The sequence below is a fragment of the Aotus nancymaae genome, unplaced genomic scaffold (genome assembly GCF_030222135.1).
Source record: "Aotus nancymaae isolate 86718 unplaced genomic scaffold, 86718_ANA_hifiasm-v0.15.2.pri h1tg000016l, whole genome shotgun sequence".
NCBI classification, from domain to species: Eukaryota; Metazoa; Chordata; class Mammalia; order Primates; family Aotidae; genus Aotus; species Aotus nancymaae.
This window is the reverse complement of record NW_026988428.1, coordinates 65,742,763-65,769,955: the sequence shown is the minus strand read 5'-3', so window position 1 is coordinate 65,769,955 and position 27,193 is coordinate 65,742,763. Positions and strand designations below refer to the sequence as shown.

Sequence of the window (27,193 nt, the reverse complement as noted above, 5' to 3'; positions counted from 1 at the left end):
TGCCCCTCCTCCCCTAGTCACCACCGTCCACTTCCCCACCCTACATGCGTTCCCCGCGACAAAGCTGTCCTGCAGTCCCGCTAGCCTGCACTCACTGGCAGGATGACCCCAGGAGAGGGGGTCCTGGAGAGTGAGAGGGGCAGAGACTGAGTGAGCCGCGGGCTGAGCCCAGGAGGCCGAGACTGAGGGGGGAGGAGGGAGGCCCAGCGGGGAAGGAGGGAGGGAGAAAGGGAAGGAGGGAGGAGGGCGGGCGAGCTGGAGCCGGCAGGCAGCGGGAGCCTGAGAGAGCCGCGTTGGGAGTGCAGTCTTCAAGGCAGTGCTGGGCGCAGCCTGAGGTAAGCCGACCCCTGACCCGTCCCCCCGTCGCCTCCCCTTTCCACCCCCCAGCTGCCTCCTCTCCCCTTGGCCAGCCCCTCCTCCCCAGCCACTTGCTGTTTCTGCCCTGGAGAACCTGGAGGGGGACAGGAGGGAGGAGCCGCCTGACCTTACCCCTTTACCCCAAAGGGCGAGAGACAGTGTTGGCCAGGGAACCTCCCAGATCCCCCTCCTACCTTCCTCTGATTTCTCCCTGTCCTTCACCTCCCTCTCTCTGTCCTTCACATCCTTCCTGCCTCCTTCCTTCTCTGACTCCCTATCTCCTTCTTCCTGAACCCACCAGCTGTGCCTGGGTGGAGGTGGGTGGGAAGGGGTCTGAGGCTGTAGGAGAGGACACTGGGGGCTGCTCTTGGCCAAGTCCCTCCACCTCCCTCTGGCTGGCCATTGCCATGGCAACTAGGGTGTACTGGACTCCGGAGGGAAGCCAAGGGTGGGGGTGGACCAGGACCTCTTGGAGAAGGCAAGGGTGTGAGCTGTTTCCACGGGAAACAGACCCTTTCACTGCTGTGCCCCATTTTCACCCCATTTACCCTAAAGCCATTACCCCCTTCCTTACAGCCCCTCTCTGTTCAGGGTTTCACCCGATTCCCTCCTACCCCCTTCCCAGGGCTCACTGAAGCTCAGAGTCACCCACTAAAACTGGGACCATCCTTCCTCCCATCAGAGGGAAACTGAGGCTCTGGCCAGGGAGGAAAGAATCAAGGTCTCCCCGTTGCAGTCGGCACCTTATTGAACATTTGGCTTTTCTTCTCAGCCTCCTAGCCCTGCTCCCCTCCCTCCTCCAATCCCTCCTCCCTCCAAAGCCTCCTCTCCAGGGGGTTTGAGCTTTTCCTGCTATTTTCAGATACTACCACTTTGCCCCCTCTTTCTCTTCTGCTCAAACTCTCCTCCTTCTCCCTAGTTCCCCCTCTTTCCATTTCTGGATGCATCTGATGTCAGCGGTTTCCCCGCCTTCAGGTTCCCTAGCACCCCCTTCGGTCCCAGACTCCTTATTCCCATTTTCCCAGATCTGGGTAGCTGGAGGGTGATATACCCAGGCTTGGGGAAGTAGGGGCTAAGCACCAAGACCCCCGCATCCAGCAGACCGGCAGGTAGGGGAGAAAGGCTGTGATGTCACATCCCAGTTCACGGTGCGGTGAACGCTTAAGAGGAAACCAGTCATGTGTCTTCCATCAGTAGCTCTGAAGAGACGTTTAGGGACAGGAAGATAGGGGTGTAGTGCTGAGCAGGGGATGTTTGAAGAAGGAACCTGGGAGTTCCAGGGCAGAGGAGAAATGGCTAAAGGAGACAGGGAGGTGGGAATACCTTCTTCCCTAGAGGTATGGAAGAGTGGGGCTCTCATCTGTGCTGGGTGTTTGGCTGTCTGATTTAAGGCAAAGGAACGTTCCGAATGATCCTCGGGGCCCTGGTAATCAGTCCTGCCTATAGTTTCAAGAAGGTGGGCACAGGAGGCTGGAGAACAGCCTAGGCCCTACCTTTGCCCTCTCCCTCCCACATCTCATCTTTCCCTTGCAGCCTGTCCAGGGGGCTGGGCCCCACCCCCAAATCCCTGGGGCATCCAGAAGATTACTGACTGGTCAAGAACCAGAGGAAAAAGAGACCTGGAAGTCCCAGCACGGGGACCAGAACCCCCCCAGCCAGCCTCATAGTTGGGAAAGTAGCCAGCTTGCCCATCAACTGCAGGGATGCTTAAGGAAGGCCCCGCCCAGTATGAAAGCTGAGGACTGTCTCTGCTGACCCTCAGTCTCCTCCCCTGCCCTCCATATCTGCCCTCAGCTGGGTCGATCATGCAATGCTGAGCACCGGGGTGGGCCTGGGGGCGGCCTGCCTGCCAACAGGGCAAGGATTGTGGGCACCATGGGCATGTGTGTGAGTGGGGCTCCTGGGTGAGACCTAGCCCCCACCCCCACGGAGCTCAAGGGGGTGGGGGGCTGAGGATAGGATGGCTCGGGGCGGGGTGGGGGCAGAGGAGGCCTCCCTGCGCTCCAACGCATTGTCCTGGCTGGCCTGTGGGCTCCTGGCGCTGCTGGCCAACGCCTGGATCATCCTCAGCATCTCGGCCAAGCAGCAGAAGCACAAGCCGCTGGAGCTGCTGCTCTGCTTCCTGGCGGGCACACACATCCTCATGGCAGCTGTGCCCCTCACCACCTTCGCGGTGGTGCAGCTACGGCGTCAGGCTTCCTCCGACTATGACTGGAATGAGAGCATCTGCAAGGTCTTCGTGTCCACCTACTACACCCTGGCCCTGGCCACCTGCTTCACGGTCGCCTCGCTCTCCTACCATCGCATGTGGATGGTGCGCTGGCCCGTCAACTACCGCCTCAGCAACGCCAAGAAGCAGGCGCTGCACGCCGTCATGGGCATCTGGATGGTCAGTTTCATCCTCTCCACGCTGCCCTCCATTGGCTGGCACAACAACGGCGAGCGCTACTATGCCCGCGGCTGCCAGTTCATCGTCTCCAAGATCGGCCTCGGCTTTGGTGTCTGCTTCAGCCTCTTGCTACTTGGGGGCATTGTCATGGGGCTGGTCTGCGTGGCCATCACCTTCTACCAGACACTGTGGGCCCGGCCCAGGAGGGCTCGGCAGGCCCGGAGAGTGGGGGGTGGTGGGGGGGCCAAAGCGGGTGGGCCAGGGGGCTTGGGTACCCGGCCAGCTTTTGAGGTGCCAGCCATTGTGGTGGAGGATGCCCGAGGGAAGCGGCGGTCCTCGCTGGATGGCTCAGAGTCTGCCAAGACGTCCCTGCAGGTCACCAACTTGGTCAGCGCCATCGTCTTTCTCTATGACTCACTCACAGGGGTGCCCATCTTGGTGAGATCCGGGTCCTCCCCACCTGTTCTCCCCAATATCCAGGCCTCAGCATCATCACCTGACCTCCAACTTCATCAGCCATACAGCAGCTCCGTCATCTCTCCTCCAGTTCCATCATCCATCTTCCTCTCCTGTGTCCATCCTGCACTCCATCTGTGGTCCCCATCTTTATCATCTGTCTTCTAGTTCCCACTACCCTGTCTCCCCCAGCTCCAGCACCTGCTTCAGTTCCCACTCCTCAGCTCCATCATCGTCCTTCAGTTTCACTGCCTGTCCTCCAGCTCCGTCATCCATCCTGCAGCATCAAGGTTCAGCCGCAGACCTCTCATCCAGCTGCTGAGCTCCACGTTCCATTCGCTCCGTCCCCCTGGATGCCACATGGTCACTGGGCATTCTTGGGGGAAAACCCCATAGGGCTCACCCCACCACCCCATCAAATCCCTGGTCCTGGGTTCCTCTCTGTCTCCATGCTTCCTGCTCCACCTCTGTTCCTCTCCCTCCTGACCACAGGGCTCTGTCTCCAGCACTCTCCCCAACCTTCCTCTGAGTCAGTCCCTTCCCTCTGTTCACTCCATCTCCACCTCCAGCTTCACCTCTGTTGGATCACAGGGATCAGGCATCACTTCCGGCGTATTTCTCACCAGCCGCACTAGGATATGGGGGTCAGGTAGGCTCCTCGGCTCTGGCCCTGACCCAGCCCGTTCCCACCCTTCCCCAGGTGGTGAGTTTCTTCTCCCTCAAGTCGGACTCGGCGCCGCCCTGGATGGTGCTGGCTGTGCTGTGGTGCTCCATGGCACAGACGCTGCTGCTGCCCTCCTTCATCTGGTCCTGCGAGCGCTACCGCGCCGACGTGCGCACAGTGTGGGAGCAGTGCGTGGCCATCATGTCTGAGGAGGATGGCGATGACGGTCAGAGGAGGGACTGGGCTTTGGCTTTCCTGGACATCTATCTATTCCCTTTTCTGCCGCTCCTTCTCAGCCGGAGGATGGGCTGCCCTGGAGTGCCCCCTACTGGACAGAACCTGCACCACCCTGGGCTCCCCTTTCCCTAAGCCGGCACCCTGCTGTCACTGCTTCCTGCAGCACTCAGGGCTCCCTTCACTGGGCCTAGGCTCCCCTCCAGAAGCCCACGCTGCCCCGCTCTGGCACTAAGGGGAAGCTCAGCTTCCTGAGAGAGGCCCCCAGCTCTAGGGACAGCTCTTGGGGGAGGGCAGGTAATTGTTTCAATAACTTCATCTGTATGTATGAAGCACTCCATTCAGGTTTTAGCACTGAACGCAGCAAATGCGAGCCGCTCTCACTGTCCTCTTGAAACATACAGGCTAATGGGAACTAAAGGGGTCTCTGGGAGCTTATAAAGGCAGTAGGGAAGGGGTAAGCGTTCCCTGCCTGTAACCCCTCTGCCAATTTTCTCTCCTAGATGGGGGCTGTGACGACTTTGCAGAGGGCCGAGTTTGCAAAGTTCGCTTTGATGCTAACGGAGCCACTGGACCTGGGAGCCGGGACCCCGCCGAGATGAAGCTGCTGCCTGGAAGGCACATGCTCTTCCCGCCTCTTGAGAGAGTCCACTACTTACAGGTATGGAACTGGGGGATACATCTCCTACCCTTGGGACCCTTATCACTTTTCTCCGGTGTCTGTTAACGCACCCCAATCCCCTCTTCCCTAGTCCTGGCTTTCAGGGCACCATAAGAGCTGGGTGAAAGAAAGCTATAGCAAGAGAGGCAGCCCTTCAGACCTCGTGGGGCTAAGTTTGACCACCAGAGCAAATGTTTTGCAGAAGGTTAAGAAGGTGGCACCGTCTTGAGGAGTCCCCACTTGGTTCCTGCCTCTGCCTCTGTCCCTGCAGCACCTCCAGGTCTTACCCGCTCCTCTTCCCAGGTCCCCCTATCCCGGCGTCTGTCCCATGATGAGACAAACATCTTCTCTACCCCTCGGGCACCAGGCTCCTTCCTGCACAAGTGGTCATCCTCTGATGACATCCGGGTCCTGCCAGCACAGAGCCGGGCCCTCGGGGGCCCTTCTGACTACCTGGGACAAAGACACAGGCTGGAAGATGAGGAGGACGAGGAGGAGGCTGAAGGTGGGGGGCTGGCCAGCCTTCGCCAATTCTTGGAAAGTGGGGTTCTGGGGTCAGGTGGGGGACCTGCACGGGGTCCTGGTTTCTTCCGGGAGGAGATCACCACCTTCATCGATGAGACACCTCTGCCTTCTCCGACTGCCTCACCAGGGCACTCTCCTCGTCGGCCCCGGCCACTGGGCCTCTCACCCCGCCGACTCTCCCTTGGGTCCCCTGAGAGCAGAGCCGTTGGACTTCCTTTGGGACTAAGTGCAGGGAGACGCTGCTCCCTGACCGGGAGTGAAGAAAGCGCAAGGGCTTGGGGAGGATCCTGGGGCCCAGGCAACCCCATCTTTCCCCAGCTGACCCTGTGAGCCCAAGTGGGCCTGCTGAACTCAGAGGAGGAAGCCTGAGTAACACCTCATTCTGGCCCTGAAAGTAGGGCAGCTGCCTCCAGACTCTGGGGAGATGGGGCGCTAGATCTAGGGCTCAGAAGGCCCTGCTCTCTCCCATCCAAGTGACCAGATGCCCTACTACCTTCCATCACCCCTAGCAAAATGTATTAAAGTCTGACGTGTTGCCATGGAAACCTCAGTGTCCAGTGTACTGTGGTGGAAAGGGGCTTGGAGGGTGGAGCGGCTCACAGAGGACTCGACAGGGCAGGGGCAGAGGCACAGAAGGACACATGGAGAAATGATCACATGCTCCGCCTAGCAGCCTCGCGCCGGGACAGGCTGGGAGGAGCAGATCCTGCTGGGGGCGGGGCTTGAGGACACACGACTTTGTTGGTTTAGGGTGTGAAGGATCTCTGTTCAGATTTGCTGAGGTGGTTTTAGAGCGCGGCTCCAGCACAGTACCCAGCTCTCCTTCTAACCCCAAATCCATCCAGGGGCTCACTTTATGGGCAGGAAATGGCTCAGGGCTGACGTGGTGTCCCAGCCTGGACACCTCCTCCCTGCTGTATTTTAAAGCTCTTTCTCCAAAGGAGTGCAGGGGTGGATGAGTGTGTGGCGGGGGAGAAGGGGAGGCGGCTTCCACACTCCTTTTCCTGGACCCAGAAGCGTGTGTGTGGAGGGAACACAGCCTCAGTAGTTACCTCTAGGCCTCAGGGGCTGGAGTCACCGCTGGTACTCCATGGATGCCCAGGCCTGCTCCAGTTCCCGCCTTTTGCCCTACTCCTCCGCCCAGTTTCTCCCTGTCATTCCACACTAGACCGGCTTTCTCCACTCAGCACTCTTCTCTCTCCATCTCTCACAGGGGCCTCTCCCACTGTCGGGTCTCAGCCCCCACCCCCACCCCCCACCCCGGCCTCCCTCCTTCCTTCTCCCTTCCTCTCCCTCCGCCTCTCCTTCCTTTCATTCCCTCCCCCTTCTCCCCTTTCCTCTCCCTCCCTCTCGTCTCCTGCATTTCCCCTCGGCGGCTCCGACACGATGCTCCGGCTCCTCCGGCCGCTGCTGCTACTGCTGCTGCTGCCTCCCCCGGGGTCCCCCGAGCCTCCCGGCCTGGCCCAGCTGTCCCCGGGGGCGCCCCCGCAGGCCCCGGACTTGCTCTACGCGGACGGGCTGCGCGCCTACGCGGCTGGGGCTTGGGCTCCCGCCGTGGCGCTACTGCGGGAGGCGCTGCGGAGCCAGGCGGCGCTGGGCCGGTCGCGGCTGGATTGCGGGGCGAGCTGCGCGGCCGAGCCGGGCGCTGCGCTCCCCGCGGTGCTTCTCGGCGCCCCGGAGCCCGACTCCGGGCCGGAACCCACGCAGGGTTCCTGGGAGCAACAGCTCCTCCGCGCCGCGCTCCGCCGCGCAGACTGCCTGACCCAGTGCGCGGCGCGGAGGCTGGGCCCCGGGGGCGCGGCGCGGCTTCGCGTGGTGAGAGCGCTCCGGGACGCTTTCCGCCGTCGGGAGCCCTACAACTACCTGCAGAGGGCCTACTACCAGGTGGGGAGCGCGCCGGGCGGCTCCGAGGGTCCCAGCCCTCACCACGACTCTGCCCTACTTTACGCTGGAGTGGGCGGAATGCTGCTGCCCGGGCCCCGGGCGGGGCTGGGGGCGTACCGCGGGCCTCTGCCTTAGAGCAGGCTAAGCGACCGCGAGGACCTGTTGAGATCGCAGAGGAGCAGCCGAGGGGAGTGCGAGCAGAGTGGGAATGGGGCGGGGGGTCGTGAGGCGGAATGGGAGCAGATCGAAGATGGAGGGACCGGGCCGCCTCTTCCTAGGAATGAAGCGGAGGTGGTGGGGGTGAAACCGGCCGTCGGACGGGAAGTGTGCGTGGGTGGGTGGGTGTCGGGAGTGGTGGTGAGTATGAACCTTTGCTTGGGGCTGTAGGGAGCCTCGGAAAGGAAGGAGCAGACGGAGGCAAGGTTGGGGGCCCTCGAGGCTGGACCTCTGCGGGCGGGCAGGGGACGCCGCAGCTACCGATACCGCAGCAGCTGCCTACGTGGCTGGCGAAGCGGGGCGCCGGTTGCACTCACCTCAGCCCAGGGTCCTAGAGACCTGCGGGTTTGCCTAGTTGCGCAGGTCTCCCCCACTTCCCCACCCCACTTAAGCCATCACTTCCACCTGGTGTCCCAAACTGAGGTCCTGAAGTCCCGAGACCCATGTCCCACCCAACTCCGACGTCTTCAGACCCCCTTTCCTTCGATGCCAGCCTTCTGAGAGTCCCAACGTTCTGGCTTCTAGGGGTCTGCAGTTTGGGAGGTGGGCGGTTCTGACTGGCCAGTCTTTCATGAGGCTCTTGGGCACCCAGAGTGTGTATCTGAGGTAGGATGGGGAGGCTGGCCAGAGGGCAGAGGTCTGACCCCCATCCCAGGGCTCTGATGCCCTCCTCCCTGTGCCTCCTCAGTTGAAGAAGCTGGATCTGGCAGCGGCAGCAGCACATACCTTCTTTGTAGCAAACCCGATGCACCTGCAGATGCGGGAGGACATGGCTAAGTACAGACGAATGTCGGGGGTTCAGCCCCAGAGCTTCCGGGACCTGGAGACGCCCCCACACTGGGTAAGATCCCCAGCACTACGCCAGTCTTGCCCCCAGCCTTTCCCTGGCTGGATACTCAGGCCTCACTAAACTGCGGCCCTGTGTGGCTTGAGCATCCAGAGATGGGGTAATGATCCTCAGCGACTCTAGGCGGGGAGTCCTTCTCTAGGACTTTGTTTCCTTCCTGGATAATCACTGGAGTCTGGTGTTCCAACATTATGATTCTGAGGCCCACCCTTATTCTTCCCCACGGTGAAGGGGGACATGGAATCCTTACCCCAAATGAGGCCAACACTCCTCTCTACCTCCCAGTCTCATTTGGCAACTCCCTGGATCTCAAGACTGACTGCTCCCTTCCCCAACAGGCAGTCTATGACACCAGCCTGGAGCTACTGGGGCGCCAGGAAGCAGGACTGGCACTGCCCAGGCTAGAGGAGGCCCTGCAGGGGAGCCTGGCCCAGATGGAGAGCTGCCGTGCTGACTGCGAGGGGCCTGAGGAGCAGCAGGGGGCTGAAGAAGAGGAGGAGGATGGGGCTGGGAGCCAGGGGGGCCTCTATGAGGCCATTGCAGGTAAGGGGCTGGGAGTGTGTTGGAGATGGGTTGGTGCCAAGAGAGGGGCATGCACAAGCTGAATGGCTCATGGGTCTCCTTTGCAGGACACTGGGTTCGTGTCCTGCAGTGCCGGCAGCGCTGTGTGGAGGAGATGGCCACACGCCCTGGTCGAAGCTTCCCTGTCCCAGACTTCCTTCCCAGCCAGCTGAGGCGGCTGCACGAGGCCCATGCTCAGGGTCAGTTGGGGAAGGGTGGAAACAGGGAGCAAAGATTTGCCTCTGTTGCTGTCCTGAGCTCTCTCTCTCTATCCCTCTCATCTGTCTCTGCATTTGTAGTTTCACTGTCAGGGCTCCATGGGAATCACCACTTCACAAGGACTCTAATTTGCTCTCCTTTGGCGCCTGTGACAAGCTCAGGAGATGGGCTTCCTTCTGCCTTGCTGCTTCTCACCTTCCTTTATTTCCCCCCTCTTCCTCTTCTTTGAACTCTCCAGTTAAGGTATGTTTGCACCAGTGTTTGAAAGAAGCAGCAGCTGAACTTGTCTGCCAGTGGGAGGGGGGCTTGTGGAGTTGGCTGGTTGGCCTCCGGAGACCACCTTCTCCAGCACTGCCTCTGCCCAAGGATCAATGTGCTCTAAGTCTTCATCCCCCTACCCCTGACCTTGTCCCTCCCTCTCCAGTGGGCAATCTGTCCCAGGCTATAGAAAATGTCCTGAGCGTCCTGCTCTTCTACCCAGAGGATGAGGCTGCCAAGGAGGCTCTGAACCAGTACCAGGCCCAATTGGGAGAGCCGAGACCTGGCCTTGGACCCAGAGAGGTAACCCCCTCTCCACACTTAACCAGGAGGTAGCCCCAAATCAAATAAATAGACCTGAGAAGTCACCTGGGCCCCTGCCCCCCGCTGGCCTCTTACCCAAGCACTCTAGTCACCCAAAGGACCCCAAGTCCAGCATCTGACTTTCATCCCCACTCCCTGCTGCCCACGGCAGTCTGGAGTTCTGATTCCAGCTCCCAGCCCCATCTCTCTTGCCTTTACCTCACTCCTGCTTGCCCCCAGCCCCCGAGCTCATGCACACACACACACACACACACACTCTACACACACAGCCACTCCCTACAGCCTTTCCAGTTTGAGCCCAGACACTCTGAAGCTGCTGAGGGGGAACGTTGAACAAAGGAACCAGGGGGCATGGTGCCAATTTCAAAGAGCATGGAGCATGCAGGCAGTGCCCGAGAGCCTGGGCTTTCCTGCTCTCCAGCCCCTCTTCACTGCTCTCATCTCACCCTCAGGACATCCAGCGCTTCATCCTCCGATCCCTGGGGGAGAAGAGGCAGCTCTACTATGCCATGGAGCACCTGGGGACCAGCTTCAGGGATCCTGTGAGTCACTCCAATTCTGTCCCATCCCACCCTTCCGCGCTCCCAGGAGGGATGGCCTTCGGTTTGCAGCAGTGTTTCCCATTTTCCCACCAAGCCGTGAGGCTCGGAGAAGAGTCTGCCATCCCAATTTTACAGGGACGGAGGCAGTGCGCCTGTAGTTAAGGGCGGCTTTGGGGTCACGCAGGCCTAAGTGTCAGTCCTCCTCTGCCCCAAACTCCTCTGAACCTCAACTTGTCTCTGCCTCAATTTCCTTACCTGTAAGTTGGAGTAATCGCATCTATTTCACAGGGCTTTTGAAACCACATCATTTGATAACAAAATACAGAAAGCTCTGTTACTGCTGCTTTGATTTCTCCTCTTGTAGTTATGAGAGGAAACTGAGGGGCAGTGGCTGTCTATGGCTAGGACTAGAGCATAAAGCAGGCGTTCTCAGCCTTCCTGGCACTACTGATGTTTTGATCTGATATTTTGGATAATTCTTTGTTGGGGCTGAGGGCAGGGCCTGTCCTATGACTTGAGGGTGTTCAGTAGCTTCCCTGGTCTCTATCCAGTAGAGAGCAATAGCACACTGACAGCCCCTGAGTCATGACAATCAATAACATTTCCCGACTTTGCCTAATGATCCCTGGGGGGCAGAAGCGTCCTGGTTGAGAACCCCTGGTTAAATGTGAGAACTCTGAAGCTAGTTTTTTATTTTTATTTTTGGAGACAGAATCTTTGCTCTGCTGCCCAGGCTGGAGGATAATGGTGCGATCTCTGCTCACTGCAACCTCTGCCTCCCGGGTTCAAGCGATTCTCTCTGCCTCAGCCTCTAGAGTAGCTAGGATTACAGGTGCCTGCCACCATGCCTGGGTAATTTTTGTATTTTTAGTAGAGACAGGGTTTCACCATGTTGGCCAGGCTGGTCTCGAACTCCTGACCTCAGGTGATCCACCTGCCTTGGCCTCCTAAAGTGCTGGGACTACAGGCGTGAGCCACCATGCCCGGCCTGAAGCTAGTTTAAAATCTAACTCTGGCCAGGCATGGTGGCTCACGCCTATAATCCCAGCACTTTGGAAGGCTGAGGCAGGTGGATTATGAGGTCAGGAGTTCGAGACCAGCCTGGTCAAGATGATGAAACCCTGTCTCTACTAAAAATACAAAAATTAGCCAGGTGTAGTAGCAAGCACCTATAATCCCAGCTACTCAGGAGGCTGAGGCAGGGAATTGCTCGAACCCGGGAGGCAGAGGTTTCAGTGAGTTGAGATCGCGCCACTGCACTTTAGCCTGGGCAACAGAGTGAGATTCCGTCTCAAAAACAAAACAAACAAACACACAAAACACCTAACTCTGCTTTGGGAGGCTGAGGCAGGCAGATCACGAAGTCAGGAGTATGAGACCAGCCTGGTCGACATAGTGAAACCCTGTCTCTACTAAAAATACAAAAAATTAACCAGGCGTGGTGGCAGGTGCCTGTAGTCCCAGCTACTCAGGAGGCTGAGGCAGGAGAATCGCTTGAACCTGGGAGGCGGAGGTTGCAGTGAGCCGAGATTGTGCCACTGCACTCCAGCCTGGGCAACAGAGTGAGACTGTTTCAAAACAAAAAAACAGAACCAAAAAAAACCCTAATTCTATCACTTGTAGCTGTGTGATCTTGAGCATGTTACTTTACTTCTCTGTGTCTCAGGGCTCTCAATTACAAAACGAGCACTTTAATATTGTCTGTTTCATGAGACTGTTGTGAACTTTAAAGGATGAATTCCATTTCTATGAGTAAAGCTCTTAGAATAGCATCTAGCAAATACTAAGTGCTATCTGAGTTGTAGTTGTACTTGTTACAGAGTTTGGTCCCCTGCCCAGGGCTCTTTACACTGAGTCCAGGGCTTTTCCTACCTCTGTCTTCCCCTCTGGAAACAGGAGGACCTTAATGAGGTATTTCAGCTCTAATATCAGGGATTCTAGGGGCTGAGCTTGGTGAGTGATGATGCTTTTCTGGACTATCAATCACAGGACCCCTGGACCCCTGCAGCTCTCATCCCTGAGGCACTTAGAGAAAAGCTCAGGTAAGAGATGCCCTGTGGTGGGAGGGGCTTGGCCTGAGCTGGGAGGTCAGGTCTGGACTGTCCTGTGCACCCACTGAGCACATCTCTCACCCCTGAGAGAGGATCAAGAGAAGAGGCCTTGGGATCATGAGCCCCCGAAGCCAAAGCCCTTGACCTACTGGAAGGGTGAGTTCCTGGGAGGGAGGAGGCAGGAGCCTCGAGGGTCTGGGTACTGCCAGCTACTGGTCTGCCTGCCCTTAGGGGATCCTCAGCCATCTCTGCTCTGTCTTTTCCCGGGCAGATGTCCTTCTCCTGGAGGGTGTGACCTTGACCCAGGATTCCAGGCAGCTGAATGGGTCGGAGCGGGCGGTGTTGGATGGGCTGCTCACCCCAGCTGAGTGTGGGGTGCTGCTGCAGCTGGCTAAGGTAGGAAGACCTGCAAGTTCAGCAGCTCGTTCAAGAGCCTTTGGTACAGCCACCTGTTCTCTTGGTCCTGGCCTGTCCCCCTCATTCTGCCTGTCCTGATTATCCATCCGGGACTGTGCTTCCCATTGCCTCTCAGCTGCGGATGAGTTCCCTCTTGTCTTAATTTAGCTGACATGGGGTGGATGTTCTTTACAAATGAATTTTGCTAGAAATTGATAGGAAGAACAACAACAAAAAACCCCAAAAGCGTCAAAATGGATGAGTGAGCAGGTAAGGATTGCTTGATTAGCCAGGAGTTTAGTTATTGGCTTGGCTGATGGCTCAGCAGACACACAGGCCTTTCTTCCCCTCCTTCTAATTTGGGTTGAATGACTCATAGTCACCAGGTGGAGGCTACCATTTTTTTTTTCTGAGACAGAGTTTCTCTCTTGTTGCCCAGGCTGCAGTGCAATGGCACGATCTCGGCTCACTGCAACCTCCACCTCCCGAGTTCAAGTGATTCTCCTGTTTCTGCCTCCCGATTAGCTGAGATTACAGGCATGTGCCTAATTTTGTATTTTTAGTAGAGACGGGGTTTCTCCATGTTGGTCAGACTGGTCTCGAACTCCCGACCTAAGGTGATCCACCTGCCTTGGCTTCCCAAAGTGCTGGGATTACTGGCGTGAGCCACCGTGCCTGGCTGAGGCTACTGTTTTATGAAGCTTCAACCCTTATATTAGGTTAGTGCTCATTCAATAACATACTCATTGAGTAGCTGCTGTATACTAGAAACTGCTAGGTTCTAGGGAGAAGAAGATGAACATAGACTCTGCCCATTGGGAGCTCAAGTGTAGAGGTGGAAACAGACAAGGAGATACATAATATAAGCAGATGGTAAATTTGGTAAAAGAAGTATGTACTCATCCAAATAGAAGTGCTGAAATGCACAGTTACAGAAGGCTTACTGAAGAGATGGTGTTTGAGCTCAGTCTTAGGACCAGTTAACCAGGTGATGGGGGTGGAATCAGTCTAAGAGGGAGAAGAGCAAGGTGCATTCTGGGAACTGCAGTCAGGCACAGGGGTGAGAGCAGGGCCAGCTCCAATAATCATTACCTGTGTGATCTTGGGCAATTTATTTTAACATCTCTGAGCCTAGGTTGCTCATCTATAAGATGGGGATAATAATAGTGTTTGTGTCATAGGGTGGTTGTGAGGATTAAATGAGCTAGCACATGATAAAGCTCTTAGAACACAGAAGCATCATCGGCCAGGCACAGTGTCTTATGCCTGTAATCCCAGCACTTTGGGAGGCCAAGGCGGATGGATCACTTGAGGTCAGGAGTTCAAGACCAGCCTGGCCAACATGGTGAAACCCTATCTCTACTAAAAATAGAAAAAAATTAGTTGGGCATGGTGGTGGGCGCCTGTCTTCCCAGCTACTCAGCAGGCTGAGGCAGGAGAATTGCTTGAACCCAGGAGGCAGAGGTTGTGGTGAGCCGAGATCCCACCATTGCACTCCAGCCTGGGTGACAAGAGCGAAACTCAGTCTCAAAAGATAAAATTTTAAAAAATAATTTCAGAAAAAGAAGAATGCAGAATCCAGGCTGTATGTTACCAAGAGGCAGTACACGGGGAGAGGGAGAGAGCCAAGACATGAATGCCCAGGGACAGTGAGGGTCTTCTGTGCCCTCCCAAGGAGTTTGGACTTTATTTGTGTGTGGTAGACAGCTATTGAAGGATTTTAGGAGGGGATGACTTTCACATTCCTGTAGAACCTCCAAGTGCAGGGTCTGGGGTCACCTCCTGTAAAACCGGTAGATCCCCCTAGTGGCAGTGTGTAGAATGCAGTGGGAGAGAAGACGGAAAGCGGGGTGACTGAGGAATGCCACTGTTGTAATCCGCTTCTGTAATCCCAGCACTTTGGGAAGCTGAGGTGGGTGGATGGCTTGAACTCAGGAGTTCCAGACCAGCCTAAGCAACTTGGTAAAACCCGTCTCTACAAAAAGCACAAAAAATTAGCTAGGCCTACACTCTTGTAATTCCACCTGCTTGGGAGGCTGAGGTGGGAAGATCTCTGGAGCCTGGGAGGTTGAGATTGCAGCGAGCTATGATTGTACCACTGCACTCCAGCCTGGGCAACAGAGCAACATCCTGTCTCAAAAACAAGCAAACAGGCGGGCACGATGGCTCACACCTGTAATCCCAGCACTTTGGGAGGCCAAGGCAGGCAGATCACCTGCGATCGGGAGTTTAAGACCAGCTTGACCAACATGGAGAAACCCTATCTCTACTAAAATTACAAAATTAGCCAGGCATGGTGGCACATGCCTGTAATCCCAGCTACTTGGGGGGCTGAGGCATGAGAATCACTTGAACCTAGGAGGAGGTGGAGGTTGCTGTGAGCCGAGATCACACCATTGCACTCCAGCCTGGGCAACAAGAGTCAAACTCTGCCTCAAAAAAAGCAAACAAACAAACAAAAACAAGTTAGATGGCTTGGGTGACTAGGTGGTCTCTCAGAAGTGAGATTTATATGCAGAGGTAACTAGAGAGTGGTGCTTGAACACATTCAAAAAGTGGACAAAAAATGGGTGTCACTCTGCTCGGGTATGCTTTATGTAGTAGAAAAAAAAGTAAAAAAAAAAAAAAAAATGGGTGTCAGAAAAGGGAATGATTCCAGTGTAGACATCCAGATATTAGGAGACCCCCAGGTAGTAAGAGCAGTCGCATAGGTGACTGGGTAATTGTGACTCAGTATCAAGCAGTGGTGAAGGCACCGAGTCCACAGTTTCTCCAAGAGAATGTCAGATGGGAAGAGGTCAGAGAAGGACAGCCCGCTGATGCTGTCTCCCTGCTGCCAGTCAGCTTCCTGCCGGGACCTGGCCTAACTGTGGAACTTCCTGTTAGGGTCCTGTTTCCCAAGAGACTCCTCTATTCTTGGCTCATCAGGGATTAATGATCAAGCCCTTCCTGCCTAGTTCCCAGCTCTGCCCCACTCTCCTAGCTGTCCCTACCCTCTCAGAGGCCCCCTTACTGCTGTAGGGAGCTCTCCTGAGTTCTGTCCACAGTCCCCTTGGTAATTGGGATTCCAGCCTGTACCAGAGAGGGACAGTTGGGCAGCCGTGGTGATGGGCACGCTCTGAGAAAGGGCAGCAGCTCAGGAAGAGGAGCCACAACAGAACTGTGGGAGCATCTGACTTCTTCTGGAGAGTGGGAGGGCGGGAGGGAGGGTCTTGCGGGCCTGCGACTGTCAGGGGCTGGGGGCGTGACTCCACGGTAAACTCCTCCCGATTTAGGATGCAGCTGGGGCTGGAGCCAGGTCTGGCTATCGTGGTCGCCGCTCCCCTCACACCCCCCATGAACGCTTCGAGGGGCTCACAGTGCTTAAGGCTGCAAAGGTGAGAGGAGGCACCCGGGGCCCGTCTGATGCCCAGACCTGGAGGAGAGGCTGTGCAGGAAGCCGGGCCCCAGGGACCCAGTGAGGTTTCTTGGCACTGAGACTACCTGAGTCCTAGCCCAGAGTGGAGAAAAGGGATGTTCTGAGAGCTGGGACCGGGCTTGTTGGCCTGGAGAGATAGAAGGAGCAGTTTGGGCTGATGGACAGAGCTGGATGCTAAGACTCCAAACCCACCGGTGGAGAGCAGCGGAGATTGGGTAGGGGTGAGGGCCGAGACCACCCTCCTATTGCCTTCCTCTATTTCTGCCCTGCCTTTCGCTGCCTGCAGCTGGCCCGGTCTGGGACGGTAGGCAGTCAGGGCGCTAAGCTGCTTCTGGAGGTGAGCGAGCGGGTGCGGACCTTGACCCAGGCCTACTTCTCCCCGGAACGGCCCCTGCATCTGTCCTTCACCCACCTGGTGTGCCGCAGTGCCATAGAAGGTATGACAGGGACCCCCGCTGCTCCTCTCCAACCTCAGGCCCTGCCCCCAGGACACTGCCCCCAAGAGCCCCAGGGTGGATGTGCATGGCATGAGCCCACAGGGTGGCAGATGGGCACAGGGGCACAGAGGTACTCCCAGATCCCTTTGTGTCCTAGGAGAGCAAGAGCAGCGCATGGACCTGAGTCACCCAGTGCACGCAGACAACTGTGTCCTGGACCCTGACACCGGAGAGTGCTGGCGGGAGCCCCCAGCCTACACCTATCGGGACTACAGGTGGGCATCTCCTCTAGGGGTCAGGCAGGTGGGCAGACAAAGGTCTGGGCCTGGGTTGGGGTCTCACTGCCTCTTGCCTTCTTCCTTCCCCAGTGGACTCCTCTACCTCAACGATGACTTCCAGGGTGGGGACCTGTTCTTCACGGAGCCCAACGCCCTCACTGTCACGGTGCGTGGAGTGGGGGGTGTGATGGTGTGACAGAGGACCCAGCTGTGGGGTCAGGATTCAAAACAGAAGGCTCCAGAGGCAAATGCAGGGAAATGGCCTGGGCTTTTAACCCTTTTACTTCCCTGCCTCCCCAGCCCTCCTGGTGCTTCCTCTGAAGCTAGGTCTCTAAGTGGCCCCACCAACCCTGCCTTCAGTGTTCACTCACCTCCTGGAGAAGGGTGAATGAAGCATAGCCTGCAGGTGCCTCCAGGACTCCATGGCCCCATTCTAGGGATTTGAGGAGCTTGAAATAGTCCTTCCTCCTTGCAGCGAGATGAGCACGGTGGCTGGCAGCACAGATACCAGGGCCACCTTGACTGGGGCTCGGATTCTTAACCTTTCTGAGGTTTAGTTTCTTAAATTGGGGTGATAATAATAGTACCTATTTTAAAGGGTTATTGTAGGAAGTAATTTAGGTAATGTACCTGAAAGAACGAAGTGGTACCTGGTAATAATAAGCAAATAATGAGTGTTAGTTGGGAAATTTCTAGATACCAGGGGCTAGGATTGGGTAGGAGGACAGGGGCAGTGATTTTTCATCTGGGTGTGGGGTGTGAAAATGCCTCCAAGATCCGTATCCCCTTCTACATAGAGTCTGGTACTGAATGCACACCCCTAGATTGCTTCACACCGTGGGTTTAAAGGGCTGGGTGGGGGAAATCAGGGTACCGGGGGTCAGGAACCAACAGGAGACCCTCCATGGAGACCCCTTTTTCCTTTGGTTCCCAGCTCCTCTCGTCTCAATCTGGCATTTTTGCTCTGAAAGTTGAAGCTGATTTCTCATTTGCCCCGAGTTAGTCCCTGAATTAAAGAGTGGGAAGTGATAGCAACAGAGCTGACCCTCTCTGTGCCCCTGTCCCCATCCTGCTCTAGGGAGTGAGGGCCAAGTTCTCTGAGAGAGCCAGTCCCTGGAGCTGAACCTGCCCTCATCCCCCCAGGCTCGGGTGCGTCCTCGCTGTGGACGCCTTGTAGCCTTCAGCTCCGGTGGGGAGAATCCCCATGGGGTGTGGGCCGTGACTCGGGGACGGCGCTGTGCCCTGGCACTATGGCACACGTGGGCACCTGAGCACAGGGAGCAGGTAAGGAGTGGGGTAGGAAGGGAGGTGGTTCTCCTGGTGCGTGAAGGGTGGGCAGGCAGCCACTGAGAAGGCTCACGGTTGGTGAGGGGCAGGGGCTGAGCTGGCCCAGGGAAGGTGGATGCAGGAAACTGGCCACGCTCTCCTCCTCAACCCCAGGAGTGGCTAGAAGCCAAAGAGCTACTGCAAGAGTCAGAGGAGGAGGAGGAAGAAGAGGAAGAGGAAGAAATGCCCAGCAAAGACCCTTCCCCAGAACCCCCTAGCCGCAGGCACCAGGGGGTCCGAGACAAGGCTGGAAAGCCACCTCGGGTTCGGGAGGAGCTGTGAGTGGCTGAGCCAGCCCCTTGAGGATGTGGCCACTTGACTCATGGAAGGCCATCTTGATGCCAGGACCCACAGGAAGCCCCCATGTGACATCAGGAGCAGAACAGCAAGTGCTCTGTCCCTGCACCCCCACCATCTTGGGGACCCACAAGGGCCTGGACTCAGAGGACAATGCACAGGCTAACCTGGAGCTCACCAGGCCTGGGGAGTCGGGACTGGCCCCAGCTGCGGGACCTGCAGCCCTGGACACATGGGGAACACTATGCCTCCCTGAACGGAAATGGCAGGGGAGGAGGCTGATGCTTTCAATGAAGAGGATGGTGGGGTTGGGGGTATAGCCCTACTCCTCTCCCAGACTGTGCAATAAAGGTTGTGAAGGTCCCGCAGCCAGGGGCCAGTCGAGTGTATCACAGATTCTGTAATGGCTGGAGGTGGGGGTGGTTCTGGCTGGCCTGGGAGGAGACAGGTATCTTTGGGCCTCTCACAGGCGGGGCCCCTGGAGCCTGTGATTTGTCAGGGAAATCTCAGCCACCTGCTCCCCTCATGCAAATGACCCAAGCCCCTGACAGCTGCTCCTTAGGCCTCCAAGTCTAAGCCCTGTCTTCCCTCTCTGAGCTTTGTTGAGACTTAGGGCAGCATGACCTCTCTGATTCCTGTTTTCAAAGCCTCATGAGGCCAAGGAGGGGGCCAGACCCCAGCCTGGGAGCAGGGCACCGGGTTTCCTTCCACTTGAAATCCTTTGTCCACCCCCAGCAGGAGCAGACCTGTCCATCCTTCTCTGTGGGTCCCCTGTACCTTTCTCCCCCTACAGGATCAGACCCAGAGGCAGCTGGTTGGGGTTTGTCGAGAAGAAGGATTATCCAGATCAGTCCTTTCTAATCTCAGCTCCTGCCTGCACCCTCCCATACCAAACCCTCTTCCCCAGCACCCTGAGCTAAGGAGCACAATTTGAGGTATTGATGATGGGGTCATCTATTACCCTATATCCCGCCTCCTGGCCTGGTTGCTAAGTGGGCCCTGACTGCCAAGATCATCACCATGGATGGGGACCGGGGCTGGCGGTGGGGGGCACTGGAGCTGTAGTTGCTTCTGCTCCTTTGGACCCCTCCAAAACCCCAACCCTTAATCCTCACAGCTTTACTCTAATCCCATGAGGCCTGATGCTCTTATCTCTGCCTGCAGAGACCGACCAGGGAGGCACCCCTTCAACCCCTCCTCTCTTAGGGCTTGTGGTGGGGGCTGCTCCTCTCTGTGGCCCTGCACTCCTGCCCCCACCCCTCCTCCAGGCTGGGCCCAAGTCTCTGGAAGCCACACACCTCCCTCCCTGTCCTCTCCCCCCTTCCCCTGCCAGCTGATTTCATTTGCCTGACGTTGTGGTTGGCCCTACCCCTCCCTGTCAGGCCCCCCCAACCGCCCCCCCACCGCCAGTCGGGGCCAGGCCAGGCCAGCTCCTCTGGCAGCAGAGCCTGGGCAGGTGACGAGCGGGCGCGGGCGTCGCAGCTGAGGGAGTAAGGAGGCGCCCAGGAACCGGAGCTGGAAACCGGGCCGAGGTCCAGCCAGAGCCCAAGTAAGAGGGAACTGGCCTGGGCTCTGCTCTCCTGGGCTGGGGCCCAGGGAGGGCGCAGGCAGGCTGGGGCTGGATGCAAAGGACTCCAAACTTGGAGGGCCTAGCCGGGGAGGTGGTGTCGGCACCCAGTCACTGCCCTGTGTCTTGGAGTCTGGTGTGGGCATGAAGGGCAGAAGCACAGCCTGGTGGGGGTTCCTCAACACCGACCCCATGTTCCTGGCAGGAGCCAGAGCTACCCCTCGACCGGTCAGCCATGGGGGAGATGGAGCAACTGCGTCAGGAAGCGGAGCAGCTCAAGAAGCAGATTGCAGTAACTCCAGGGCCCTCCCACTGGGGCCCCAGGAAACAGAGCTGGGGACAGGAGGGAGTGTGGCCCACGGGGAGGGGGCTGGGTTTGCTCTTGAGTGAGTAGAAGTGACCAGAGACTTTCTAAACTTGGATTGCATATTTGAGACCCCCAAACCCCAGAGCCCCAAGCCCAACCTGCCTCAGGGCCCCATGCACCCACCACCCCCACCTTGCCTTTGCTCCCCTGATGTCTGCTTTCCCTGCAGGATGCCAGGAAAGCCTGTGCTGACGTTACTCTGGCAGAGGTGAGACCCCCCTGTCCCCCTGAGGGCAGGACATGGAGGGAAGGGAAGGGAGGTCCCTGACCAGCAATAGTCCGTTGCTCGGAGCTTTAGTACAGCATGTCCCTGGAGTGAGGAAAGCTGCTAGTTTATTTATTTAACCAACATCTAGTGGGACCTGCTCTGAGCCAGGCACCATATTGGATGTGAAAGACGCAGACATAGTTCCTATTCTCGTCCGTAGAACAAGAGTCACTACACCCCCCTCCCAGGGCCTTGAAGATGAAGAGGCGATAGTACTCTGTAAATCATAAAGGCCTTGCAGACTCTAGGTGCTAGTTTTCTATACTGTATTTTGTCAGTTCTAAGATGCACATTTCTTCACATTTTGACATCTCTGAAATCAAGATGCATTCAACAATAGATGATCGTTTCAATTAGAATTGGCAGCATCTTTTCTTTCTTAGTGATGCATCTTAGATTGGATTACATATGTTAATAGTGGACACTTTTTATGAGCCAGATACTGGGCTAAGCTGCATAAATACCTAATTTCATTTAACTTTCATGACGTCTCTGTAAGGTAGGTGCTATGAGAAGCATCATTTTACACCTTGAGGAAACAAACAGGGAGGTGAAGTAACTTGCCCGAGATAACAAAGCAGGCCGGGCACAGCGGTTCATGCCTGTAATTCCAGTGCTGGGAGATTGATGTGGAAGGATCATTTGAGCTCAGGAGTTTGAGATCAGCCTGGGCAACATAGTGACATCATGTCTTAATAAAAAAAAATTGTTTTTAATTTAAAAAAAAGATAGCAAAGCAAGTAATGGCAAATCAAAACTGTCCACTCTGGACCCCCAGCCTAAGTCTAGAATCTAGTTAGAGCTCCAGGGGCAGAGGATCACACATGTCAGGAGGTGCAGTTCAGGGTCATGGTGATGCCCCAGGTACCCGGTTAAAAAGCCAGCCATGCTGCAGTGGGGGGTGACAGCAGGCTCCTCTCGGCTCGGGAGAGACAACTGTGCACATCTCTTCTCAAATCTGTTTCCAGCGACCTTATATTGGCAGCTTGAATTTGGCCAAAGTGCAAATGTTTATATCGTAGACATCACCTTCCCACCTTCCTCACTGACACTGGAGAGATGCTTGTTAAATACTTAGCAACACACCCCTGGCCATGCAGGCGTCTCTTTCCCACGTCAGTCTAAGACACTCAGGCCAGAGACTTATTTCTCTAAGGCTGGGGTCCTGACCTAGAGCCTGGCACAGAGCAGGAACTCGTAAAGATCAGTGGCTGTGGCAGACCTCTGGGCATGCAACCTGCTCACCCCGATATTCAATGCCCCTCTCTGCAGCTGGTGTCTGGCCTAGAGGTGGTGGGACGAGTCCAGATGCGGACACGGCGGACGTTAAGGGGGCACCTGGCCAAGATCTATGCCATGCACTGGGCCACTGACTCCAAGTGAGTCTTGGGAAGGTTGCGGGGAACCAAGAGTGGGAGGGTGAGAGTGGGAGGGAGGATGGCAGGAAGGAGAGGCTTGCATGATATGAGAGGCCCTGTCCCTAGGCTGCTGGTAAGTGCCTCGCAAGATGGGAAGCTGATCGTGTGGGACAGCTACACCACCAACAAGGTACCAGCCCTGCCTTCCAAGCCTCCACCACTGCCTCCTTCCTAGGGGCCCTATGCCTGCCCTCCTCTGCCCAGCTGGGAGCTCAGCTCGGGTCCCGTCTCTGCTCAAACCATCCTCCCTGCAGGTGCACGCCATCCCTCTGCGCTCCTCCTGGGTCATGACCTGTGCCTATGCCCCATCAGGGAACTTTGTGGCATGTGGGGGGCTGGACAACATGTGTTCCATCTATAGCCTCAAATCCCGTGAGGGCAATGTCAAGGTCAGCCGGGAGCTTTCTGCTCACACAGGTGAGGGAGAGACTCTCTCCTCCCCTTGAGGGGTTCAGAGAATCCTGGGTTTTTCCTGGGCTGTGGCTCTGCAGCCAGGGCACTGTCCTTCTAACCACCTCCAGGTTATCTCTCCTGCTGCCGCTTCTTGGATGACAACAATATTGTGACCAGCTCGGGGGACACCACGTGGTGAGGCTGAACATTGCCAGTGCTAGGGCTTGGGAATGGTCCCGGCCTGGCCTTTCTTTAACAGCCTCCCTCCTTCTTGGCAGTGCCTTGTGGGACATTGAGACTGGGCAGCAGAAGACTGTATTTGTGGGACACACGGGTGACTGCATGAGCCTGGCTGTGTCTCCCGACTTCAATCTCTTCATTTCGGGGGCTTGTGATGCCAGTGCCAAGCTCTGGGATGTGCGAGAGGGGACCTGCCGTCAGACTTTCACTGGCCACGAGTCGGACATCAACGCCATCTGTGTGAGTGCACCTCCACCCCCGCTTCACTCCCGCTCCTTCCCCACACTCCCCACAACACATACAACACACATCCTCTGCCCCTCCCATAGCTTCCCTGGCCCTTTCTTTCTTTCTTTTTTTTCTTGAGACAGAGTCTCGCTCTGGAGTGCAGTGGCGCAATCTCGGCTCACTGCAACCTCCACCTCCTGGATTCAAGTGATTCTCCTGCCTCAGCCTCCTGAGTAGCTGGGATTACAGGCACTTGCCACCACGCCCGGCTAATTTTTTGTCTTTTTAGTAGAGACAGGGTTTCACCACCTTGGCCGGGGTGGTCTCGATCTCTTGACCTCATGATCTGCCCACCTCGGACTTCCAAAGTGCTGGGATTACAGGCGTGCGCCACCACGCCCAGCCAGCCCTTTCTTTCTTTCCTTGTTTGGAGACAGAGTCTCTCTCGCTCTGTTGCCCAGTCTGGAGTGCAGTGGTGCGATCGTGGCTCACTGCAGCCTCAACCTCCAGGGCTCAAGCAGTGCTCCCACCTCAGCCTCCTGAATAGCTGGTGCATGCCATCACACCTGGCTGTTTTGATTTTTTGTAGAAATGGGATCCCACTATGTTGCCCAAGCTGAGCTCAAACTTCTGAGCTCAAGTGATCCTCCTGCCTCCACTTCCCAAAATATTGGGATTACAGGCATGAGCCACTGCACCCAGCCCACTCTATCATGTTTGCTTTATCATTTTCTCTCTATAGAGAAATAGCCATAGATACACACACACACACACTTAGATGTAGATACACATTTTCTTTCTGGGTCCTTTGAAAGTAGGTTGCAGATGTCATACTTCTTTACCCCTTAAGTACTTCCTAAAACAAATCCCTTCTTTAACATCATCACAGTATGATTCTTAAAATCAGGAAACTTAACATTGACACTATAGCCTACAGTCTATATTCAAATTTCACCAATTGTCTCAAAAATGTCCAAAATAGCTATGTTTTTTTTTTTCCTATCCAGGATCCAATCCAGAAACGCGCATTGCATTTCCTTGCCATATCTTTTTAGTCGCCACCTTTAAACTGGGACTGTTTTCACAGCTTTCATTGTCTTTTATGTCATTGACATTTTTGAAGAGTCCAAGCCAGTTTTTTGTAGACTCTCCCTCCGGTTGAGCTTATCTGACATTTCCACGCAGTGAGATTCAGGCCTTGCATTTGTACTTGACCCTGTTCTTGCACACCCTGATCCAGCCCGCTCGTGTAGTCCAGGAGTCTGGGACAACCTCCGTCCGCCCTTCTAGCCAGGTCACCACAAGCAAGCCTTGGCACTCTCGCCTGCAACATGGAAATGATGCCTGCCTGCAGCGCTGTAGTGCAGAGCAGGCGAGGGGCATAGGGAAGTCACTGGCACATGGTATGTGCTGGCAGGGCTGCTTCTCACCCCAAACCAAGGAAAGGCAGGCAGAGGGGCTGAGAGCGGCGGCTTGACCTGGAGCGGTCAGGTGGGAGCCAGAGGGCAGGAGAGGCTGTGGGCTGCCCAGGTCTAATCCCTGACCCACTTGCCACCTGTGCCCTCAGTTCTTCCCCAATGGAGAGGCCATCTGCACGGGCTCAGATGATGCTTCCTGCCGCTTGTTTGACCTGCGGGCAGACCAGGAGCTGATCTGCTATTCCCATGAGAGCATCATCTGCGGCATCACGTCCGTGGCCTTCTCCCTCAGCGGCCGCCTGCTATTCGCTGGCTATGATGACTTCAACTGCAATGTCTGGGACTCCATGAAGTCCGAGCGTGTGGGTAAGGGCCAGCCCTGGCTGCTGCTTCCTCAGCTGGAAGGACTCTCCCCAGCCCTCTCTCCCCATTCTGTACCCTTCATCAGCTCCCGTTTCGGACTCTCTTACTGCTGTCCCTTGTCACTGGGTGACTCTACCCCTGGAATCCAGTACCCCTTGGTTCCCAACCTAGGACTGTCTTCCCTCAATGTTGCTCTAAGCAGCCTCTCTCCACTGTCCAATGCCATGGCTGCTCCCTGCCTTAGGAGATGTGTGGACTCTGACTGTCCAGTCAGTTCCGGGTTCCTGGCACTTCAGGGGCATCCACTGAGAGGCAAGACAGTCTCAGGGAAATATGGAATCAAGGCAGAATCAAGGAGATCTGGAGTGGCCTGAGGGCCCTTACTCCAGCCTAGGGCTCATCTAGGACTATCCTGAAGCTGGTCAGATAGGATGATCTCTTCTCTACCAAGAGGTCAGGTGCTGATGAAGATAACACTGGCCGGGGGCAGAATCCAAATCCTGATTCTGTTGCTCACTTTCTGAGTGACCTTGCACAAGTCACTTCTCCATGAGCCTCAGTTTCTTCATCTGGAAACAAATAGGATGAATGGATTGCCTCATTTTCCAAGCTGCCCTTGGTTTTTTTCATAGCACACAGATCCTTCCAGCCTTTCCCTGTCTGATCCCAGCCCTCCCCCAACTGAAGCTCTTGACAGAGAACCCCCTGCCCTAGGGCTAATCCTCTTTCAGTCTCTCATCCTTCTTCTTCAAGGGTTGAGCCCAGCCTACCCAGTCTAGGACCCTTGCATGCATGTGCTCAAGCACGCACACGCACACACATGCACACACACCCCCACACACACCTGCACACATACACACACACATGCACACACTGCTTTCCGAATCAGCTTGGAGAGACATGGCAACTCCTTTCCCTCTTCCTCAGGCATCCTCTCTGGCCACGACAACAGGGTCAGCTGCCTGGGAGTCACAGCTGATGGGATGGCTGTGGCCACAGGTTCCTGGGACAGCTTCCTCAAAGTCTGGAACTGAGGAGGCTGGAGAAAGGGAAGTGAAAGGCAATGAAGACACTCAGCGGCCCCTCCCCGACCCCATCACATTCAGGTGTTCTCTTCTATATTCCAGGTGCCATTCCCACTAAGCTTTCTCCTTCGAGGGCAGTGGGGAGCATGGGGACTGTGCCTTTGGGAGGCAGCATCAGGGACACAGGGGCAAAGAACTGCCCCATCTCCTCCCATGGCCTTTCCTCCCCACAGTCCTCACAGCCTCTCCCTTAATAAGCAAGGACAACGGGCCCCTCCCCAGCCCTTCACAGGCACAACAGACTTCAGTTTTTGGCCACAGGCCCCAGGACTCCCCCCAGAGCCACTACGTTTGTCCAGACCTGGGTGGGACAGGGCTTTGGCCCTGCAACTATGGCTCTGGCACCATTAGGGTCCTGGCCCTCTTCTTACTCATGCCTTCACCTTTTTCTACCTTTTTATCTCTCCTAAAACACCTGCAATAAAGTGTAGCACCCTGGTACATCTGTGATGTTTGCCTTCCACTCCCTTCTGTTCCAAAAAGACCAAGGTCCCATTTAAGGGCAGTCATGTGTTACAGGTGCTGTGATAAAGGCTGGGTACTGGACAGATTGTGGGCTCATGGGAGGAGGTCTGAGAAGGATCAGGAGGAGAAGGTGTTCAGCAGGTGGCTGGGGGACCTTGTGTGCAGCAGTTTGCTATGGCCTGCCTGTGGTGCCTATGTGTGTGTTTGTATGGGAGGGTTAGATTGAGAAGGAATCAGATTATAAAAGGTCTTGAATGCCATGCCAGAGAGTCCAGACTTTTTCCTAAGGGCAATGGGAAGCCACTGAGGAGTTCTGAGCGGACTAGTAACACAGTTATGCTTCTCAGAAAGATTGCTCCAGATCTTTTAGAAATGAGCAGTGTTGGTTGATGAAAGGGAGGGAGGAAAGGCTGGCACTAGGGAAACAAGGTGGGAGGCAGGTTGCAAGAACTGCGACAGTGATAGGACAGAGGGGTTAGGGGGAGGGATTAGGAAGAGATTAAAGATGTGGACTCAGCCAGAACAGTAGCTCATGCCCATAATCCCAGAGCCTTGGCTGAGGCAGGAGGATCTTTTGAGGCCTGGAGTTCAAGACCAGCCTGGGCAACATAGTGAGACCCTGTATCTACAAAAAATTTAAAAATTAGCTGGGAAGGCTGGGCATGGTGGCTCATGCCTGTAATCCCAGCACTTGAGGAGGCTGAGGCAGATGGATCACTTGAGCCTAGGAGTTTGAAACCAGCCTGGGCAATATGGCAAGACCCCATCTCTATAAAAACAATACAAAAATTAGGCAGGCATGGTGGTTCCTGCCTGTAAGCCTAGCTACTTGGGAGGCTGAGACAGGAGGATCGCTTGAGCTCAGAAGGCTGAAGCTGCAGTGACCTGTGATCGTGCCACTGCACTCCAGCCTGGGTAACAGAACAAGACCCTGCCTCTAAAAAACAAACGAAGAAACAAAACATGGAATCACCAGGGTTTACTGACCAAGTGCTAGGATATAGGATATTGGGAGGGAAGGATTCGAGATAATGGCCAAGG

At 56.0% G+C, this 27,193-nt stretch overlaps 3 protein-coding genes across 4 annotated transcripts; all 3 read left to right on the top strand.

Annotated features, from left to right (window-relative positions):
• Positions 1-244: 244 nt before the first annotated feature.
• On the top strand, positions 245-5,836 carry GPR162 (G protein-coupled receptor 162). 2 transcript variants are annotated; one of them, XM_012472839.3, is made up of 5 exons: positions 245-335; positions 1,891-3,184; positions 3,903-4,092; positions 4,604-4,761; positions 5,065-5,836. In XM_012472839.3, exons 2-5 carry the CDS (start codon positions 2,318-2,320, stop codon positions 5,614-5,616), a joined length of 1,767 nt encoding a protein of 588 aa, XP_012328262.1. In that variant the 5' UTR covers positions 245-335; positions 1,891-2,317; the 3' UTR covers positions 5,617-5,836. The 2 variants fall into 2 exon arrangements, with proteins under 2 accessions (XP_012328262.1, XP_064233565.1); XM_064377495.1 differs by lacking the exon at positions 245-335 and having other exon boundaries at positions 381-3,184.
• Positions 5,837-6,657: 821 nt separating this feature from the next.
• On the top strand, positions 6,658-18,729 carry P3H3 (prolyl 3-hydroxylase 3). The gene is made up of 15 exons (XM_012472840.3): positions 6,658-7,170; positions 8,075-8,227; positions 8,572-8,776; positions 8,863-8,994; positions 9,438-9,574; positions 10,048-10,137; positions 12,127-12,179; positions 12,277-12,344; positions 12,460-12,584; positions 15,860-15,961; positions 16,289-16,439; positions 16,597-16,714; positions 16,808-16,883; positions 17,861-18,001; positions 18,158-18,729. Exons 1-15 carry the CDS (start codon positions 6,673-6,675, stop codon positions 18,323-18,325), a joined length of 2,217 nt encoding a protein of 738 aa, XP_012328263.3. The 5' UTR covers positions 6,658-6,672; the 3' UTR covers positions 18,326-18,729.
• An 88-nt stretch (positions 18,730-18,817) lies between these two features.
• GNB3 (G protein subunit beta 3) lies at positions 18,818-26,137 on the top strand. Its single transcript, XM_012472841.3, has 11 exons — positions 18,818-19,275; positions 19,723-19,889; positions 20,113-20,199; positions 20,444-20,482; positions 21,815-21,921; positions 22,027-22,090; positions 22,215-22,377; positions 22,482-22,548; positions 22,632-22,833; positions 24,389-24,605; positions 25,530-26,137. Exons 3-11 carry the CDS (start codon positions 20,143-20,145, stop codon positions 25,634-25,636), a joined length of 1,023 nt encoding a protein of 340 aa, XP_012328264.1. The 5' UTR covers positions 18,818-19,275; positions 19,723-19,889; positions 20,113-20,142; the 3' UTR covers positions 25,637-26,137.
• Positions 26,138-27,193: the final 1,056 nt, after the last annotated feature.